General features: G+C 46.2%; 1 protein-coding gene across 2 annotated transcripts in view; it reads left to right on the top strand.

The window, feature by feature from the left end:
- LOC110505502 (formin) overlaps positions 1-19,045 on the top strand; it is a 116,496-nt gene that overhangs the window by 73,187 nt on the left and 24,264 nt on the right. For both annotated transcript variants that reach the window (XM_036962244.2, XM_036962243.2), the window contains 3 exons: positions 1,524-1,616; positions 6,993-7,044; positions 10,569-10,718. In XM_036962244.2, the coding sequence (XP_036818139.2) occupies positions 1,524-1,616; positions 6,993-7,044; positions 10,569-10,718 (295 nt within the window). The remainder of the gene's footprint in view (positions 1-1,523; positions 1,617-6,992; positions 7,045-10,568; positions 10,719-19,045) is intronic.

Below are 19,045 nucleotides of genomic sequence, written 5' to 3'. Positions count from 1 at the left end.
CACCAACTGACCACTCCAGGGCTCTCCCGCTGAGGAACGAGACGAGGGCAGACACCCTCTCACGATCCGATGGAGCCGGGTGGACGGTGGCCAGATAAAGGTTTAATTGCAGTAAAAACCCCTGGAAGTTCGAAGCCCTCCCGTCATACTCCTGGGGCAAGGAGAGACGGATCCCACTGGGTTCAGGTGGGAAAGGAGCGCTCAAGAGAGACCCCGGTTGCGCTGATGGAGGCGCTGGAAGAACTCCCTGTCTCTCCCAGCGGTCCATTGTCTGGACAACGCCTGTCTCTCCCAGCGATCCATGGCAAGATGGTGAAGCATATCTGTATGCTCCTGGATGCACTCCTCCACCTCAATTGCCGGGGTATCCTCTCCTGCTGACTCCATAGTACGGTCTGTAATGTGGTGCGTGCTGGTGGCAGGGAAGTCAGGCACAGGAGAATGAACTTGGTAAAAACGGTGCTGTTTAATAAACATCGAAACCTTCGAAAACCAAAGTATACAAAATAACAAATAGAGGGTGCAAAAACCGTTGCACACCAGAATATACAATAAACACCTACATACAACAAACAATCTCAGACAAGGACATGAGGGGAAACAGAGGGTTAAATACACAACATGTAATTGATGGGATTGGAACCAGGTGTGTAGGAAGACAAGACAAAACCAATGGAAAATGGAAAATGGATCAATGATGGCTAGAAGGTCGGTGACGTCGACCGCCGAACACCGCCTGAACAAGGAGAGGGACCGACTTCGGCGGAAGTCGTGACAAAAATGTCCCATCTAGATAGTGGGCCATACACTCAATGTTTTGGGTGGCTGGCTCAGTACCTATGGCTACAACAGAGATGCCCCAGTATCTGTGGCTTCAACATATTATGTGTTATCTACCCTAATTTCTTCAGAGTAACAGATTGAACACCCTACTCCCATTCAAAAGTCTTTGGACAAAACTATATTTCCATAATTTGTCTATTGAATATGTTGATGAAGATTTATAATCAATTTCTTATTTTTTTCCCCCCAGAAAATGGTGTTAAAGCCCCTTTAAAGACTATTACTTGGCTTTACTGATAATGAAACATGATCTCTGTTTCCATTTTGAATGCAGACCAAGCTCATTTAAAGTGATTGCCAGTTCTCTTTAATAGCCATCTGGTTGGGATGTTTTGGAGGAGATTCACACACTTCTTTTCCCTCAAATGTTTCCCCTCGGCAGGCTTTGGTTAACTAACTTATGAAAGTGTTGGAAACGTGATACCCACTCTCACATGTCATTAATTAATGTGCTACATTTGCTGTTTGGGCACGCTAGTTATTGTTTTATACCTTAGCCCAATGATGAGGCTCTGACAATAAAAAAACAAATGCCAATTTCACACAGTACACCATAGGACACGGTCTACTCTTTCTCACACTTTCTCTCCTCCACCCACCCCAGGCCAAAGCTTTTTAAATCCATTCCTGCTGAGAAATGTCCAATATTGAACGTTTCCTGCCTTCTCTCTCTCCCCCAGCGTGTGAAAAGGATGTGCAGAAGGTGTGTGCTAACTCCTCCGAGGAGAACCTCCAGCCCTTCAAGGAGAAAATGGAGGCCTTCGTCTCGACCGGTGAGTAAAACAAACCAGAACCGAAGAGAGGAGGAGACAAGGCCCCGTGTGTTGACTACCAGGGGGTGCTATGTGTTGTTTTAGTAGATGTTGCTCCAGCAGACTCAGGGGGTTGAAAACATTGCGTGTCACCTAATACAGGCAGCCAGGCTGGGCAGCGAAGGCTGTTTGATCCCCAGTGAGAGAGATAATAAAGCCAGGGGCCAGAGAGGATACATTGGTTCTGGCCTGATTGGGTGTTTAGATGTGTTTACTCTCCCCTTGGCCTCCACAGGCCACTTCTTCTTTAACGATTGTAATGACAGCTCTTGGAAATTAGGATTCTTGAATGTTTGATATCACTCACTGCACCAGAGGCAAGCAGAGGCCTGTGTCAAGCAGAGGCCTGAGCCCATCCACTGGACTGAGTGATGAGACGACCTTCCCCCTCCTCCTCCCTCCAAATCATACTCTGTGACACACTCCCAAATTCTACCAGTAGATAGTGATGATACATTTACTCTCTCTGTCATGTCTCTAAGCCAGCCTGTCACTTCTCTGAATGGAGAATGAACCCACTGTTCTCCAGAGATGAAACATTCTCCACATAGACTATTTATTGCTGAGGAGAATGTCAAGTAAAGAAACCAACCTCAGAGAGAAACTAGAGAGGTCCTGTTTGCCTTCCTCCAAAACACTGAGAGGAACCATTAAAGCCCAAAGCTGTAATTTAGCTCTTCTATATATTTTTTGTGCCCTGTCAGGCGGTTAGTTGTGTGATGGTGGAGCCCAGGCCCAGCGTCAGTTAGAGGGGGCTGCCTTTCTGACAGCACAGGGACAAGAGTCTAAAGCCTAACCCTGCAGAGGGGATTACATTGCCCTTAACATGCTGCCTGTACTCATGACTGCTATAAAGCTGGCAGGACATCCCTGGCTGAGGCCTCGTAAAGGCTGGCTGTACTCAGTGGGACATTTTGGGGACCACCGTGGCAGCCAGGGACATACTACACTGAGACAGAGACACTCTGATCCCCTCCACCTCTCCCCCTCCACTAGGCATCTTCACCCCAGAGCCTTCCCTCCCGACAGCCCCCTCCAGTGCCCTGCAAAGCCAGTCAGTCAGCTAGTAAAGCTGCTTCCATAGAAAGCATAACGCTTATCTACTTCCATCATGCAGACATGGGCTCCTGTAAGGTTTCTGTGGTATGCAGCATGAGGAAGCACAGATGTCATAGTTTTCCAAAAGAGAAAGTGACATCCATCTCGGAGTGTTCCTCCGTTGGCCAACAGGTTCAAATGTGATTACTATTGATCATGGGAATGTGAAAGGGAGAGGAAAGGAGTTTACAGAGACGCGTTGTAATCCCTGATTTACTGGAAATGACTGTGTAAATATTCCCAGGAGTTATTGTTCACATAGCAGCAACACATCCGCTCCTAACATGCATTACAACGTGGCATGCAGACAGAGGGAGAGGTGCCTTGTCAGGCTTATACAGAGCAGGTACCAGGCTCGTGACACTAAAGCAACATAATGCATACAGAACCTCTTCCTCATTTGAATGAGTGCCAACTAGGATTCTGCATTTTGTCCCAAACAGTATGTAGTGGTGCTTTTGGCAATGTTCTCACAATATTGGACACAGTTCATTGGCTTTAAACGACCAAGCTATCATCACTCTCGCTGTGGGTAAACATCAACCAAACAGACTGCAACTCAAGCATCTTGGCAAGCCAACAACCACCTGCATGCAATTTTGCCACCTTCACCAATTTTACACAGGCAAGGCGAGGGCCTTCCCACATTTCTGCATACCACAAAGAGCAGGCTATTAACAAAACACTGCCTCAGGTCTATGGCCCTCTATAGGTCTGGTAGGGCATCGGAGTTGCTTAAAAGGAAGCCACCTCTCTCTCCCTTGCCAACATCTTCAACAACCTCTTATCTCTCCAAAGTACTAGTGAGAACAAAAGTGTCACAAGGCAATCTACGTTTTACTCCATTGAAGGGCAAAATACACAAATGACTTGCGCCAGACAGAGAATATTGGGAAACAATAGGGTCTTTCTATAAAATATGTAAATGAGTTGTCTCGCGGAGAGATTGCATCCACATGTTGGGAGGTAGAGAGTGAGAACTGGAGGCAGGGAAGTGTTTTCAGCATAGAGATGTTTCGAGTACTGTATTCATTGCGAACAAAGTCTGCCTTGGTATCCTTGTCTCCTAGTTACATATTGCAAACGGAAATGTATTATAGACTGTTTATTCCCTTTAACATTCCAGTGTGTCAAGCATGTAGTCTTGGTCAATATCACAGAATATTTGAAAGGTCTTTAAACCATTGTCGTTGCCACTGGCTACAAAATGGTATTGGTTTACAAAAAAACATCTTGAACATAAACTTTCCAGTGGGAAACTTATAATCCGTTCTTAATAAACAGAGCTCCTCCAGCAATTGCACTTACTTGTGAAGCAGCCAGGTTTCGTGTAAGAGATGTCCATTCCATTATTCATCTTATTCATCAATGTCGTCATTGGTATTGATGGACAGCTATAACCATAACCAAGCATGTGTAGGAAGGGAGCCAGTATGAATTATCTCATACGTACGGTATACTTTTTTAATGGAGGAGGGACTGTCTGTTTGTCATAGTGCACTCCGTGCTTGCTCCTGTGCGAGGCAGGGGAGCAGAGCAGCTCATGTGATCGTGTCTGTGGAGCGCTGACCCAGAACTGCCTGGGAGGCTGTGTGGAGGCTGTGGGGGCCGGCAGGCTGCTCCCTCTCAGCAGGGCCCACAGTTGAACCCCAACGCCCTAGGCCCTGCCTCGCAAACCTGCTTGTGATCTCACAACGCTCCTACAACGCTCCTACAATGCTCCTACAGCTCCATGTCATTGAGCCTTTGTCTTGTAAGGCATTACTCTGCCATTACCCATGACCACCTCTGCTTCCTTTCTGTATATACAGTACTGCTCCCCCTCTCATTATATATTTTTTGGTAGAATGCTGAAATGTTGAGTCCCTAACTTTCAGCAGCACTCAGTTAGCCTATTTATGCAATGCTTCAGCAGTTTGGGAGCAAGTATTTTCCCTTTCCTTCAGAACTGTTTATTAGCGTTGAAAGAATGTTTTGTTACTTTCTACAACAACAATGAGCCAAACCCACCTTTCTGTTCTCACTTTAATAGAAAGTCTTTGAATCCTTCAGGGACATTTTGAGTAGTGAATACACTCCATGACTAATTTAAAACAAATTTTCCCACTTGAATCTCTAGTTCTGTCATGTTTTATTTGTCTAGTGTTCTATGGGCTTTCATGTGTTGTTCAATAAGCTCTCTTTGTTGTCAATGAATCAGAACCCAGTTACTAATATTCAACTCTTCCAAATAACTATGTGTTGAGTGGAAAGTGTCAGTTTAACATGGCATGCCATGTAGTCCTTTAACGGCTGAGTTTCACTCTGTGAGGTGTTCTCCTTTATGTTTACTGCTGAGAGGTGTCTGGCCCAGGGAGATGTTCCTCCCTCTGGTCCCAATGCCCCAGGGCTGCGACAAGGACACTGCCCTGCAAAGGGTGCAGTCGGGCCCTAATTTAAGATGTCTGTCACTAAAGATCCCATTGCACACTGGTGTCCACCAGGCTAAGCTCACCACCCTTCCCCACCAGGCTAAGCTCACCACCCTTCCCCACCAGGCTAAGCTCACCACCCTTCCTCCCCAGGCTATTATGGTCATAATCATCTGGTTGGTCATATATGCACAATCCTGAGCTCTTCACTGTGTTGGCAAACAATGCTAATTATGTTGTCTTGGGCAGAGGCTTTGAAAACAAGTGTGCTTGTTTGTGCTATGGTAGTAGGAGGCCATGAGCTCCCTCTTGATAGGACAACAATGTGAAAACCAGCACAGTTTAACAAAGTTCAAAGATTAGGGCTGGCAAGGAGCAAGGTATATTTATCGTTTCCGAGAACAAGAGATTTATCGACACACACACACAAACTTTCACACATACACGTTGCAGCTCCTTTTGATGTTTGATTGAGTATGTATGGAAATGGCATACACACATCAAAACATTTTTATAGCACGAAGCTGTAGTCACTGATGCAGTAAAGATTGTGTGTTTTTTCCCAGAGAGGTTCCAGGTCCTTAACACAGCTTATGTATGTAGTTTCCTAGCACTTTGTTATCTGACTGCTTGGTAAACCAGTGGTTTGGAAAAGTGTGTCAGAGTTTTAAAGGCCTAATTTATTGTCCTTCTCAGCATGAGCGTCTCATAACTTTCTAGTTAGCCACTACTGGTTTCATGTTTACACAGGGAGCGGAGGAAGAGAAACTTCACACATCCTCTTTCTCTCTCTCTCTCTCTCTCTCTCTCTCTCTCTCTCTCTCTCTCTCTCTCTCTCTCTCTCTCTCTCTGTGGGCCGCTCTCTCTCAGAGCGCCGGCCGGCCTGGTGCCACCTCTACACAGAGCCGCACCAGAGAGGACCTCAGGCGCCAGCCTGAACCCCCCGCTGGGCCTAACGCCATTGGTCATGGCTCTCCCCCCTCCTCCCCAATCCCAGCCATGGCCACCCCTTCCCTTCATTAGGTTTACTTCAGACAATCAGCCTGCTTATGTAAAAAAAAAAGCAAAGCAAAAGGGGTGGTAGCAGCTTAAGCTCACCCTCTCCCAAAAGACCCCCAAACCTGCCTTTGAACAATTTTTGGGAGACTTCCCCCTCTTAAATCTTCAAGTGGGAAAGGTCCCCCATCATTGTAAAAAGGATGAATCTGGAAAATGCAATAAATCTGAGATCACAGGCACTCTCTGGCCCTAGATAAATTCTTGCACCTCGCCCTGGCCCGCCGCACACATCTGCCTTGCATTTAGACACTTTTACATGGCAGGAGTCCACAGGAGCCTCCAGTTCCCAAGCCTCATACACTCACTCCTCAGCCCTGCGCTGTGCTGTGCTGCCTGTGCCCCTGCTACGCACCTCTGCCCCTCTCCCCTCCTCAACACACAGTCCACACTTAGACCTCTCCTTACACCCCCACCTCACACTCCTCATCAACACACTAACACACAAACATCTCACCTCTTACAATTCACCACGGTGAAATCCATGGACACCTCTAGCACATGCTCCACCACCTTAGACATGTCATGCTAATGACCCTTCACCCTGACACTCCTCCTGGGAGAGGATAGATCTGTACCCACAGGACCCCCATCTGTACCAGCGGGACTGCATGGAGTGTCATTGATGTACCTCAGTTTACCTCCATTTGGAAATATCTATTCCCACTACTGTATGTACTGTGACCTCCAAGCCTCCCATACTGCCTCACACATAGGTATGTTTACTCCATGTGTATTCATCTAATCCATGCTGTTGTTTTGTCTTTTCCAGTTCAAAAGGACCACACTGCTGAGGACGACCAGCTCAAAGCTGCACAGAAAAGGTATGAATCGTCTCTGTCCGTTCTAATATAACACAACACAATTAACCTAGAGGTCATAGACCAAACAACGTGTCATATATGTATGACTCTGTATTTCCTGACCTAGCTGTTTGCATACCTCTGTAATACAGAAGGGAACTCAGCCAAGTATAATGGATGGTGGATGTCATGTAGCCATTCAGGTTCTTCTGTCATTTAGTACACTTTAGTCAGTTATCAGATGTTCTTATCTACATCAACTTACAGTAGTGAATGCATACATTTCCATACTTTTGTTTTGGTCTCCTGTGGGAATTGAACCCATAACTTTGGTGTTGCAAGTGCCATTCTCTACCAACTAAGCCACACAGGACCAGTACAATCTCCAGGTCATAACCTGGCACAATGTAGACTAGCCCCGAGATAGGGAAGGGCTGTCTGGAGGGAAGAGCTGTCTGGAGGGAAGGGCTGTCTGGAGGGCTGCCTATGGAGACAGACACAGACACTACGCTTACATGTTCACACACACTCACCAAACTCACATACACTGTGCCAATGCCGATAACCCGCCATGCTTACATACACACACTGTGCTCACTCCACTCTAGTTGTTATCAGGCCTTATCTTCCGTGTTTGGTACTGCAAACTCTAAGAGTCACTGTAAGAAGGCCCACCTTATTTATGGAGAAATGGTCAACTGGCAGACGTTTAACTAGTGTCAGAGAAAAAACATATCTGGAAAATGTCATATTGGAAAAACACACTAGAAAGAACAAACAAAGCAAATAGATTATTTTTCCTTGTTTAGATAGAGACCAGAATTGTTTGCTTTAAATCGTAACTCTCCAGATTCCAAAATAAATCATGAAAAGCACATGAAGGAGAAACCAAAGGATGCTTGACGCTGGAAAATGGAAACTATAAACTGTAAGATGTTGATTGCTTTGGACAATACTACAACTCAGCCAATGTTTCCAAACACCCCTGTTTCATGTTTCCATTTCAAGCCAAGAGAAGCACTCAGATTGGCAATGCATGGGTCTCTCCATCTCTCTCTCTCTGTGTCTCTCACTCCATCTCTCTCTCACTCCCTCTGCCTTCTTTCTCTGTCTCTCGCTTTCCTCTCTTCCTCTCTCTCTCTCTCCTTCTCCTGGTGGTATTATGATATCTCTCTATGTGACTGTGTGACTGACACCAGTGTAATGAAGGTCTTGAACTTGGGGATATTGATCAAAAGGGTCCCACGGCTGACAGCCCTTAGCCTTTAATGAAGTTTGCCTTTAATTTCATCCAAACAGTCCGGGGCTGCCTGCCGCTGGGGGGGGGGGGGGGGCCCTCTCAGGTTCCCAGGGACGCACCTCATAAAAGTGACACGCTGGTGATGAATATGGGCGGTGGGCCGTGGTGTGGTGTGTGTGTGCGCTGTAGTGTGTGTGTACCGTTTGTTCTGTGGGGTGTGGGTGGGCCCCGGCCCTCACATCTGTCCTGGATGAGGCATCTACCTCACCGACACAGCCACACATTAGGGCCCCGTGTTAATAAGGCTCATAGACATCACATCATCACTGCCAGCTACTGAAACACAGGGTCAACCCCTTAAGGAACGGGAATGAATTTTTCTGTTATGGCCTGAAGCCAACCATCATCATAGGAAGGACCGGTTGCTATGACATGTCGGTTGTAGAGAAATTACATTAATTTTGTCAATTGATTGGCAAAATTACTTTATGGAAAGCTGACATGATACACAGTTTATGACAGTTTCAGAGATGTAATGTGAGTTTCTTGCTCAATATCCTGGGTACCCTATGCAGTGAGCAATGAGGTCCTTTCCTGAACATGCAATCCTAATTAGTTTCTTTTATGTTTCAGTTTCCCTGAGGTTTCCTGATACGTCCACAGTTAATGGACCATTAAGTTTCCCTCCCTCATCATGCTCAATTTCATATGAAACGACTGCAGCGTGTGTGCTGCTTACATACGTATGTGGTTAAAGGGTTGTTAGCTGGAGGGATATTTGAACTGTCACAACTTCTATTATACATTATCCATTGTCTATTAAAGATGTCTCGTCGCCGTTAAAGAAACACATTTTGTAACAGCTGACCACAGGAGTGTTTCCCTTTCTAATCTGTTGTATGGAATGTTATCTTAGCCGTCCAAATATCCATGTGATATTCCCTGTTGCCCAGGCTTTTATCCGTCAGTGAGAAATGCTGAACATAGGTACAGAAATAAACGGCCTCACAGCAGGTGCGTCATAGCCCTCCAGAAGTGCGTGGTAGGTGCTTGTAGGACTCAGAGTGTGTATATGTGTGTGTGTGTTGTGTCTTTGTGTGAGTGTGTGTGTGTGTGCGGGTTATCTTTGTGTGTGTGTGTGTGTGTGTGTGTGTGTGTGTGGTGTCTTTGTGTGTGTGTGTGTGTGTGTGTGTGGTGTCTGTGTGTGTGTGTGTGTGTGTGTGTGTGTGTGTGTGTGTGTGTGTGTGTGTGTGTGTGTGTGTGTGTGTGTGCGTGTGCGGCGTATGCGTGTGTGACAGAGAGAGTAAGGAAAAGAGCTAAGCTTACCACACTACAGACTGTGCGTGATTTGTGTGAGCTCTGACACCTGACCCAGGGTCAGGGAAGGAGCCAATACAAAAGGAGCCTAGTTAATCACGCTGGGCCGTGCTGGTCGGGTCTACAAAGGCCTACAGAATGGATGTCAATTTGGTATGTTCTGTTCCTCCTGGGTTCCGTTGGCCTGGCCTAGTCTGGTTGTGGAACGAGTCAAGACGAGGATGATCTACTGCACCATCTTCCCCAGCGCTGGAGCGTCGGAGGAGCACATGACGGATATCTGGGGAATGGGAAGCGGCTAGTATGTGGGAGCAGCCGTCTGCCGCGCACATTGCCCCATCCCCCAACACTCCCCTCCCAACATGTCTTACATTAGCGTCGCAACAGCCACCTACCATCTGGAAGTCAAAACCTCTGTGTCAATCTGGGAGCATCTCCTGAATCATTGTGCCTCTATATCAAGCGCTTGACAGGCTGGGCAAAAAAATGTTTTTTCAATGTTTAGGTTAGAGAAAGCCCCAGAGGAGCAGGCTGCTTTTTAAACCCGGTGAGCACTGCTGTGAGCCTTGTGGATAGTTTAGATGTGGTTACAATTGAATTAGTCTGAGGATCTGCCATACAAGGGCCGTAGATTCTCATCTCGTTAAGGCTGAGAATCTTGAATGAGAATCTTGAATATCTTCATGTCTCTACTATTACTGGATTTGATGTCTCAGATAGCAAGTTGGATGAACGTAATCAATGTGTGTGTACAATACAATACAACTTTATTAATCCCCAAGGGGCAATTCATTCACGTGTGTGTGTGTGGGGGGGGGGGGGGGGGGGGGGGGGGCGACCCCTGGCACTGTTCCCCTCCAGGCTATAGAGGAGGTCAATGTGATAATGGAGCCTCCGCTACCGGCTGTCCCCTGTGACCCAGTGAGATGTTCTCTCACTGCCGTCTCTCTCTTCGCTCTCTCTTATTCCCTCTGTTTCTCCCACACAGCTTCCTGGACATGGTGAGCTACTTTGGGCTCAAGCCAAAGTCTGGGGAGAAGGAGGTGGCCCCCGGTTACGTCTTCATGCTCTGGTATGAGTTCTGCAGCGACTTTAAGAACACTTGGAAGCGGGAGAGTAAGAACATCTCCAAGGAGAGGTGAGTGGAAGAAACCATGTCTGCATCACCATTCGTTAGCACTCATATTAAATCACACAGCTAATGACGAAAGGGAAAGTTCTAGAGCTCTTTGCCAACTATCTTTTTCTAGAAACCTGAGTGTTCTTTATTTGATTACATTAAAGGCGGATATGTTATGACTGGGCCAAAGTTCAGTCTTCACACATGATATCTGTTGACCAGAATCCTTTAGTCGCTCTTGTCCTACCCATCTTTAACACATACCTGATTGTTGGTGTCCCTCACATTTCTGTGTGATACAAAACACCCTGAATGGAGAATTATGAATTCTGTAAACAGTGTGGAGTGTAGCTGTTTTTACCAGGTATTAAAGCACAGGGGTGTCAAAGAGAAGGTAGGCAGGCCGGGCCCAGGGCCTGGTACAATGTCAAAGACTGGGACTGGATTTACGATGTTTCATCTGACCCGAGGCGTGGTGTCGGGGGGAGTCCCACTGCGGGACAGCAGTTCTCCTGGAGGCCTTCTGGCTTTACTAGCAGGGGACAGGGGCCTGTTAAAGACTGTGTGTTCTGAGAGGACTGTTAAACATTGTCATGGTTTGACCAGTCCACAGGGCTGCAGGTTTATTGCACATGGAGAGATGCAGCACTGGCCTAACCTGTGCCAAGTATCTGGTCAGGGCTGCTGGAAGGGACAGTGAGGGGCCAGACGTGCGTTAGGCTATTTTGGCATCACGGCACTAAGCTCTTAGGGGCCGATTCCAACTTAGGAATTTACGCATTTCCTACACACTAATCAGTATTTGGTATTCAGACTTACCTTATTCAGTCACGCAACACGGTGTGGCTACCTTGTACGCTCTGATTCAATTTCATTCAACCTCTGAAAACCAACAGACTTTCTCGTAGAGTTTTCATTACATTTATCTTAAGCCATCCCTTTAAATACTGTGTACCTTTTAGTTAGAATGTTGTCAACGGACTCACTAGAATATGTTGTAATGAAACAGCAGGGAACAGGTCTCAAACCGTCGATCTTCGAGCCCGAGGTCCGGCGCGATATCAACGGTGCATGCTTGTGCGGTAGAGTTGATTTCCGAGCTTATAAACCCAGGGTCGTTACACTACTCCCTCCTTTCAAAGAGCAAGTCCTCGCGCTAGCTTGTGGCTCTACGTCTTACAGGAACGCGCTCCCCGGCCAAGCACACACACTGTCGTGGATGCAAGGTCCGATCACTTCCGACACCAATGTAATGAAACAGCAGGGAGCAGGTCTCGAACCCTCGACCTTCGAGCCCGAGGTCACAAAAGCATGCTCGTGCAGTAGTGTCGATTTCCGCGCTTATAAACCCAGGGTCGTTACAATATCGAGAGAACGGGTTCAGAATATTAGGGATTAATAAAAGAACGACATTTAAATATCTGCACATTCGTCACCGTTTCAGCACCAATTGGTAGATTTGAAAATGCTCTGATCTTGTGGATTATTTAGGGTTAGGAAAGTATTTATGAATCACAAAAAAATGGTTTGGAGAACCATTTATGCTTTACATTTATGCCAGGAGCATGCCACCCTGCATACCACTGCTCGCTTGCTTCTGGAGCTAAGCAGGGTTAGGTAAGTTCCTGGATGGGAGACCAGATGCTGCTGGAAGTGGTGTTGGAGGGCCAGTAGGAGGCACTCTTTCCTTTGGTCTACAAAAATATCCCAATGCCTGAGGGCAGTGATTGGGGAAACTGCCCTGTGTAGGGTGCTGTCTTTCGGATGGGACATTAAACGGGTGTCCTGACTCTCTGAGGTCATTAAAGATCCCATGGCACTTATCGTAGGGGTGTTAACCCAGGTGTCCTGGCAAAATTCCCAATTTGGCCCTCAAACCATCACGGTCACCTAATAATCCCCAGTTTACAATTGGCTCATTCATTCCCCTGTAACTATTCCCCAGGTAGTTACTGCAAATGAGAGCATGTTCTCAGTCAACATACCTGGTAAAATAATGGATAAATAATATGAATGAAAGAAAACAGTGGTTTGATTCATTCAGAAAATTGCCACATTCTTCAACCCATGGTAATGTTGGAAGATTAGTGTACATATAATTATTATTATAGGGAGAATAGTATACAATAGTATATGAGTATACCTTATCTATTGCCTGCACTAACCATGGAACTGTGTGACGACATGGCCAAGTATTGCGCCATGCGTCTGGTTCAAACTGTCACAACTTTGCCCGCTCGCCGCTCCGTAACGATTTAATAAGCCTACATGTCTTTTTTTGTATATTATCAACTGTTACTAAGGATCGTCAGCAACAACCGCACGGCCATGACTGCGTTTACAGAGAAAGCAAATTAAGGTAAACAAAACAATATAATTAAATGAAATGATAATGTAGGCTATACCAACTGAATGGAACTAACAGTAAATTGCCAGTTGAATGTGTGGTTTTTAGGGTTACTGACAGCCGATACTGATAGTGGCTAATATTTAACATGATAGAAATAGGAAACAGATAAAGTCAGGGTAGCCACATCATTTCATAAACTCTACTGCGGGAAAGTTGATATGCTTCAGTTTTCTGTCATATGACTGGTTTCACATTTGTCTCCAGGTTACAACATAAAATAGATTTAAAACAAGTGTCCTTCATATTTACAATTCCTGTAACGTGTGCGCTGAGAGTCGGGATGCAAGTTCAGGGAGTGAGGGTTTTAATAAAATAAATGGAACATAATACTAACCAAGAAACACGAACAACGCACAGACATGAAACTGAAACAGAAACAATGACGCCTGGGGAAGGAACCAAAGGGAGTGACATATAAAGGGCAGGTAATCAAGGAGGTGATGGAGTCCAGGTGAGTGTCATTATGTGCTGATGTGTGTAACGATGGTGACAGGAGTGTGCAATAATGAGCAGCCTGGTGACCTAGAGGCCGGAGAGGGAGCACACGTGACAGTACCCCCTCCCCGCGGCACTAGCCGCAGGACGCCGACCAAAATTACGATCCCGGAGATCAGGAGTGAACGGGTCACCTCTGCTAAGGCGCGGGAACCTGCCGATCTGGCTGAGACGCTGGAGCATGTCGACCTAGAGTGCCGGAGAGAGAGTATACGTGGCAGTACTCCCTCCCCAGCGCGTGAGTCCATCCGCAGGATGCCAACCAAAGGGACGGTCCCGGGGATCAGGAGCAGACCGGTCACCTCCCCTGAGGCGCAGAAACCTGACAAACCAGCTGGGGTGTGAGAGCCCGATGAGCCGGCTGAGACCTCCCTGATTGCCTCGGTCGAGACACAGGAACCTGTTCACCTAGCTGAGGCATGGGAGCCTATCGACCCCGCTGAGGCATGGCAACCTGTCGAGCCAGCTTTTTAAAAATATATATCTCCTTTATTTAACCAGGTAGGCCAGTTGAAAACAAGTTCTCATTTACAACTGCGAGCTGGCCAAGATAAAGCAAAGCAGTGCGACACAAACAACACAGAGTTAATTACAATTTAGAAATTAAACACTGGAGTGATAGATATGCAGAAGATGAATGTGCAAGTAGAGATACTGGGATGCAAAAGAGCAACAAACAAAAAAACAATATGGGGATGAGGTAGTTGGATGGGCTATTTACAGATGGGCTGTGTACAGGTGCAATGATCTGTGAGCTGTTCTAACAGCTGATGCTAAAGTTAGTGAGGGAGATATGAGTCTCCAGCTTCAGTGATTTTTAAAATTCGTTCCAGTCATTGGCAGCAGAGAACTGGAAGGTAAGGTGGCCAAAGGAGGAATAGGCTTTGGGGGTGACCAGTGAAATATACCTCCTGGAGTGCATGCTACGGATGGGTGCTGCTATGGTGACCAGTGAGCTGGGATAAGGCGGGGCTTTACCTAGCAAAGACTTATAGATGACCTGGAGCCAATGGGTTTGGCGACGAATATGAAGTGAGGGCCAGCCTGGAAGGAGAGTTTACAGTCTAACCAGACACCTAGGTATTTGTAATTGTCCACATATTCTAAGTCAGAACCGTCCAGAGTAGTGATGCTGGACGGGCGGGCAGGTGCGGGGCAGCAATCAGTTGAAGAGCATGCATTTAGTTTTACTTGCATTTAAGAGCAGTTGGAGGCCACAGAAGGGGAGTTGTATGGCATTGAAGCTTGTCTGGAGGTTTGTTAACACAGTGTCCAAAGAAGGGCCAGAAGTATACAGAATGGTGTCGTCTGCGTAGAGGTGGATCAGAGACTCACCAGCCAGCAGCAAGAAGACATCACCGATGTATACAGAGAAAAGAGTCAGCTTGAGAATTGAACCCTGTGGCACCCCCATAGAGACTGCCAGAGGTCCGGACAACAGGCCCTTCAATTTGACACACTGAACTCTGTAGTTGGTGTACCAGACGAGGCAGTCATTTGAGAAACCAAGGCTATTGAGTCTGCCGATAAGAATGTGGTGATTGACAGAGTCGAAAGCCTTGGCCAGGTCAATGAAGACGGCTGCACAGTATTGTCTTTTATCGATGGCGGTTATGATTTCGTTTAGGACATTGAGCGTGGCTGAGGTGCACCCATATGACTAGCTCGGAAACCAGATTGCATAGCAGAGAGGGTACGGTGGGATTTGAAATGGTCGGTGATCTGTTTGTTAACTTGGCTAGGATAGATAGGATAGATATAGGTCTGTAACAGTTTGGGTCTAGAGTGTCTCCCCTTTGAAGAGGGGGATGATCGCGGCAGCTTTCCAATCTTTGGGGATCTCAGACGATACGAAAGAGAGGTTGAACAGGCTAGTAACAGGGGTTGCAACAATTGCGGCGGATAATTTTAGAAAGAGAGGGTCCAGATTGTCTAGGCCGGCTGATTTGTAGGGGTCAGGATTTTGCAACTCTTTCAGAACATCAGCTATCTGGATTTGGGTGCAGGAGAAATGGGGGAGGTTTGGGTGAGTAGCTTTGGGGGGTGCAGGGCTGTTGACTGGGGTAGGGGTAGCCAGGTGGAAAGCATGGCCAGCCGTAGAAAAATGCTTCTTGATATTCTCAATTATCGTGTATTTATCGGTGCTGACAGTGTTTCCTAGCCTTAGTGCAGTGGGCGGCTGGGAGGAGGTGCTCTTATTCTCCATGGACTTTACAGTGTCCCAGAACTTTTTGGAGTTTGTGCTACAGGATGCACATTTCTGTTTGAAGATAGCCATTGCTTTCCTAACTGTCTGTGTATATTGATTCCTAACTTCCCTGAAAAGTTGCAAATCGCGTGGGCTATTCGATGCTAATGCAGTACGCCACAGGATGTTTTTGTGCTGGTCAATGGCAGTCAGGTCTGGAGTGAACCAAGAGCTATATTTGTTCTTGGTTCAAATTTTTATGAATTGGGCATGCTTATTTAAGATGGTGAGGAAAGCACTTTTAAAGAATAACCAGGCATCCTCTACTGACGGAATGAGGTCAATATCCTTCCAAGGTACCCTATTAGAAAGGCCTGCTCGCTGAAGTATTTTAGGGAGTGTTTGACAGTGATGAGGGGTGGTCGTTTGAACGCAGACCCATTACGGACGCAGGCAATGAAGCAGTGATCGCTGAGATCCTGGTTGAAGACAGCAGAGGTGTATTTAGAGGGCAGGTTGGTCAGGATGATATCTATGAGGGTGCCCGTGTTTACAGATTTGGGGTTGTACCCGGTAGGTTCATTGATAATCATGTCAGCACAGGCAACAGCTGTTTACAGTCTTTCTTTAGTTTTTCATTCTTACTTTTCTCAATTCACTTAAACTATATTTCTTTATTTTCCATGGGCTTCACCAGAGTACACCCTAGTGGCTGGAATACAACTGTATTAAGCCACTTACAACAAACACCCCACTGCAAAAACTAAATGTTGTCACAAACATTTCACTGGCTTCAAAACAAAGAGAAGATGTAAGTATTGTTCATGAGAACAACGGAGAAAACTGGCCTAACAGCCATATAACTATCTAGACATGTCCAGTCTGCCTTTATGGGCAAAGACGCAACCCCCACTAAACATTATCACACTGTGATTAGTAGGTAAACGAGAAAAGGTAAACGAGAAAATATATACACATCAGAACATCTCTAGTTGGTATCCTGATCAGAGCTTGTCATCCCTAAAGTGTTATAGGTTAGAATGTCTCTGGGCCTTCTCTGCCGGGCTGAACGGCAGGTCAAGGTCATGGGTGACCCCAATGAATCAGTGTCCACTTCATCATGAGATGATTGAGTCTCTGAGCCCTCAGCTGTTTCCATATTTACCCGTCCTCTCCGGGCTCTCTCTGAGGACTGGCTGGCACTCCTTCACAGTGAAGTTTCTATCAGTCAGACCCCGTTTCCCCAATATTATCTGATACTAGTTGTGTGCTACTCTGTCTGCTCTCTTCATCCCTATGTGGCCTATTGATGAATACTAGATAAGAATCCTCATCTGAGCTCTCAGACTCAGCGCTCTCCCCATTTTGCTGCTTTTGCTGGGGTGGTTCCCTTCTCCACAGACCTCTATGGGGTGTTTCAACAGGTTCCTCAAAAGGTAGAGAATTACATGACATGAGCATATTGCAATGCAGAACTCATTTTCTTCTGATCGTAGTAGGCTTTTCCCTTTGCTGTTGATTTCTCCATGTTTCTACTGGCGATGTCATAGGCTTCAGCCATCTGTTGCTGCCACTTCTTAGCATAATCCTGGTATGATATCTGTAACCCAAAGACAAGGTCAACAGGTAGCAGTGGAGCCCTTCCAAATAGCAGGAAATACGGTGAGAGCCCAGTAGCATCACTGGTGGTACAATTACATGCATGAATGACCTTGTTCAGATAATCACCCCAGTTGGCCTTTTTCTCTTCATCTAGTGTGCGCAACATTGACAACAGTGTACGGTTAAATCTCTCCAACCGATTCCCATGTGGATGATATGGAGAGGTTCTGGAATTGGCTATTCCTGTACAGTTCTGCAAGGCTCTGAATAACTGATTTTCAAACTCTCTTCCCTGATCATGATGGATTTTTGACACAAAGCCAAACTTTGTGGAAAAAATCATGAAAAAGCTTTTTTTGCTGCTGTTTTCCCTGACTTATTTCTGGTGGGGTAGGCTTGTGCACATTTTGTAAAGTTATCGAAAATATCTAAAAATGTACTCGTAGCCCCCTCTGCTTTTCTCCAAATGCACATAGTCAATTGAAATCATCTGGAAAGGAGCTGTAGCTCGTACATGTTGCATTGGGGCCCTAGTTATTACACTGGGTTTATTTTGTTTGATACACTTACACACTTATGTGATAAAGTGTTCAATGCCATGTTGCATGCGCGGCCAATAAAAGTGTTCTCGTGCTAAGTTCAACACTCTTTCTGTTCCTAGATGGGCCATTTCAGTGTGTAAGTACTTGTAAATCAGTGTTCTATACTGACTTGGTACCACAACTTGTGTCCTTTTTGCCATTTTCCTTTGTATTAATCCATCTGGTGAGGCATGGAACCTGTTCCACTCTTGCAGTAACTGTTTGACTTTGTATGACTCTTGTTGACATTCTGTTGGTTCAGGCTTAGTCCTTTGACATTTCAGTTCCAAGATTCTCCATACAGCCGCATCCTTTAACTGAGCCTGCATAATATCGTATGGAGACAGTCGGTCTGTAACTGTTCCCCCCCACCATGACAGCTCATCTTGCACTGATGGCCTTAGTGTGACTGTGGAGATCCACGTTACACAGTCATTCTGTTGTGTCTGAACATTATTGAGTGTTGCTTTTACCATTTCAAGTGGGTGTTTCTCTGTGCAGTCTTCCATGTAATGTTCAGCATGCAAAGGAGAGCGTGACAGAAAGTCTGCGTCAGTGTTTACCTTTCCAGGACGATACTTCAGTGTGAGATTAAAGTAAGAAAACTCTGCCACCCAGCAATGACCGGTGGCATTCAGTCTTGCTGTAGTTAGTACATATATCAATGGGTTATTATCACTGTGCATTATCACAGAGGGAGCATAAAATAGGACATCTCGGAACCGATCAATCACTGCCCATTTGAGGGCCAAGAATTCCAGTTTCCCTGATTGAAGGTGATTGTTTCTCTCTGCTTGAGTCAGGGTGCGGGAGCCATAGCCAATGACTCTCAGTTTGCCACTTTGTCATTGGTATAACACCCCTCCCAATTCCTCTTCGGAGGCATCAACATGCAGGATAAAAGGGTCCTTGAAATCTAGGTAAGCATGCACAGGTGGATTAGTCAACACACTCACCAAGTGTTCTAATGCTCTCTGGTGAGCATCCTCCCATACAACTTTCTGGGGGGGCAGAGCCTGTCCCGACTGCATAGCTACCTTGGTCCTTCGTTTCCCAGATGCTGGGGTCT

Source organism: Oncorhynchus mykiss, chromosome 25 (assembly GCF_057628025.1).
Source record: "Oncorhynchus mykiss isolate SJ-2025 chromosome 25, ASM5762802v1, whole genome shotgun sequence".
In the NCBI taxonomy this organism is placed as follows: Eukaryota; Metazoa; Chordata; class Actinopteri; order Salmoniformes; family Salmonidae; genus Oncorhynchus; species Oncorhynchus mykiss.
This window is presented reverse-complemented; position numbering and strand designations above follow the sequence as displayed.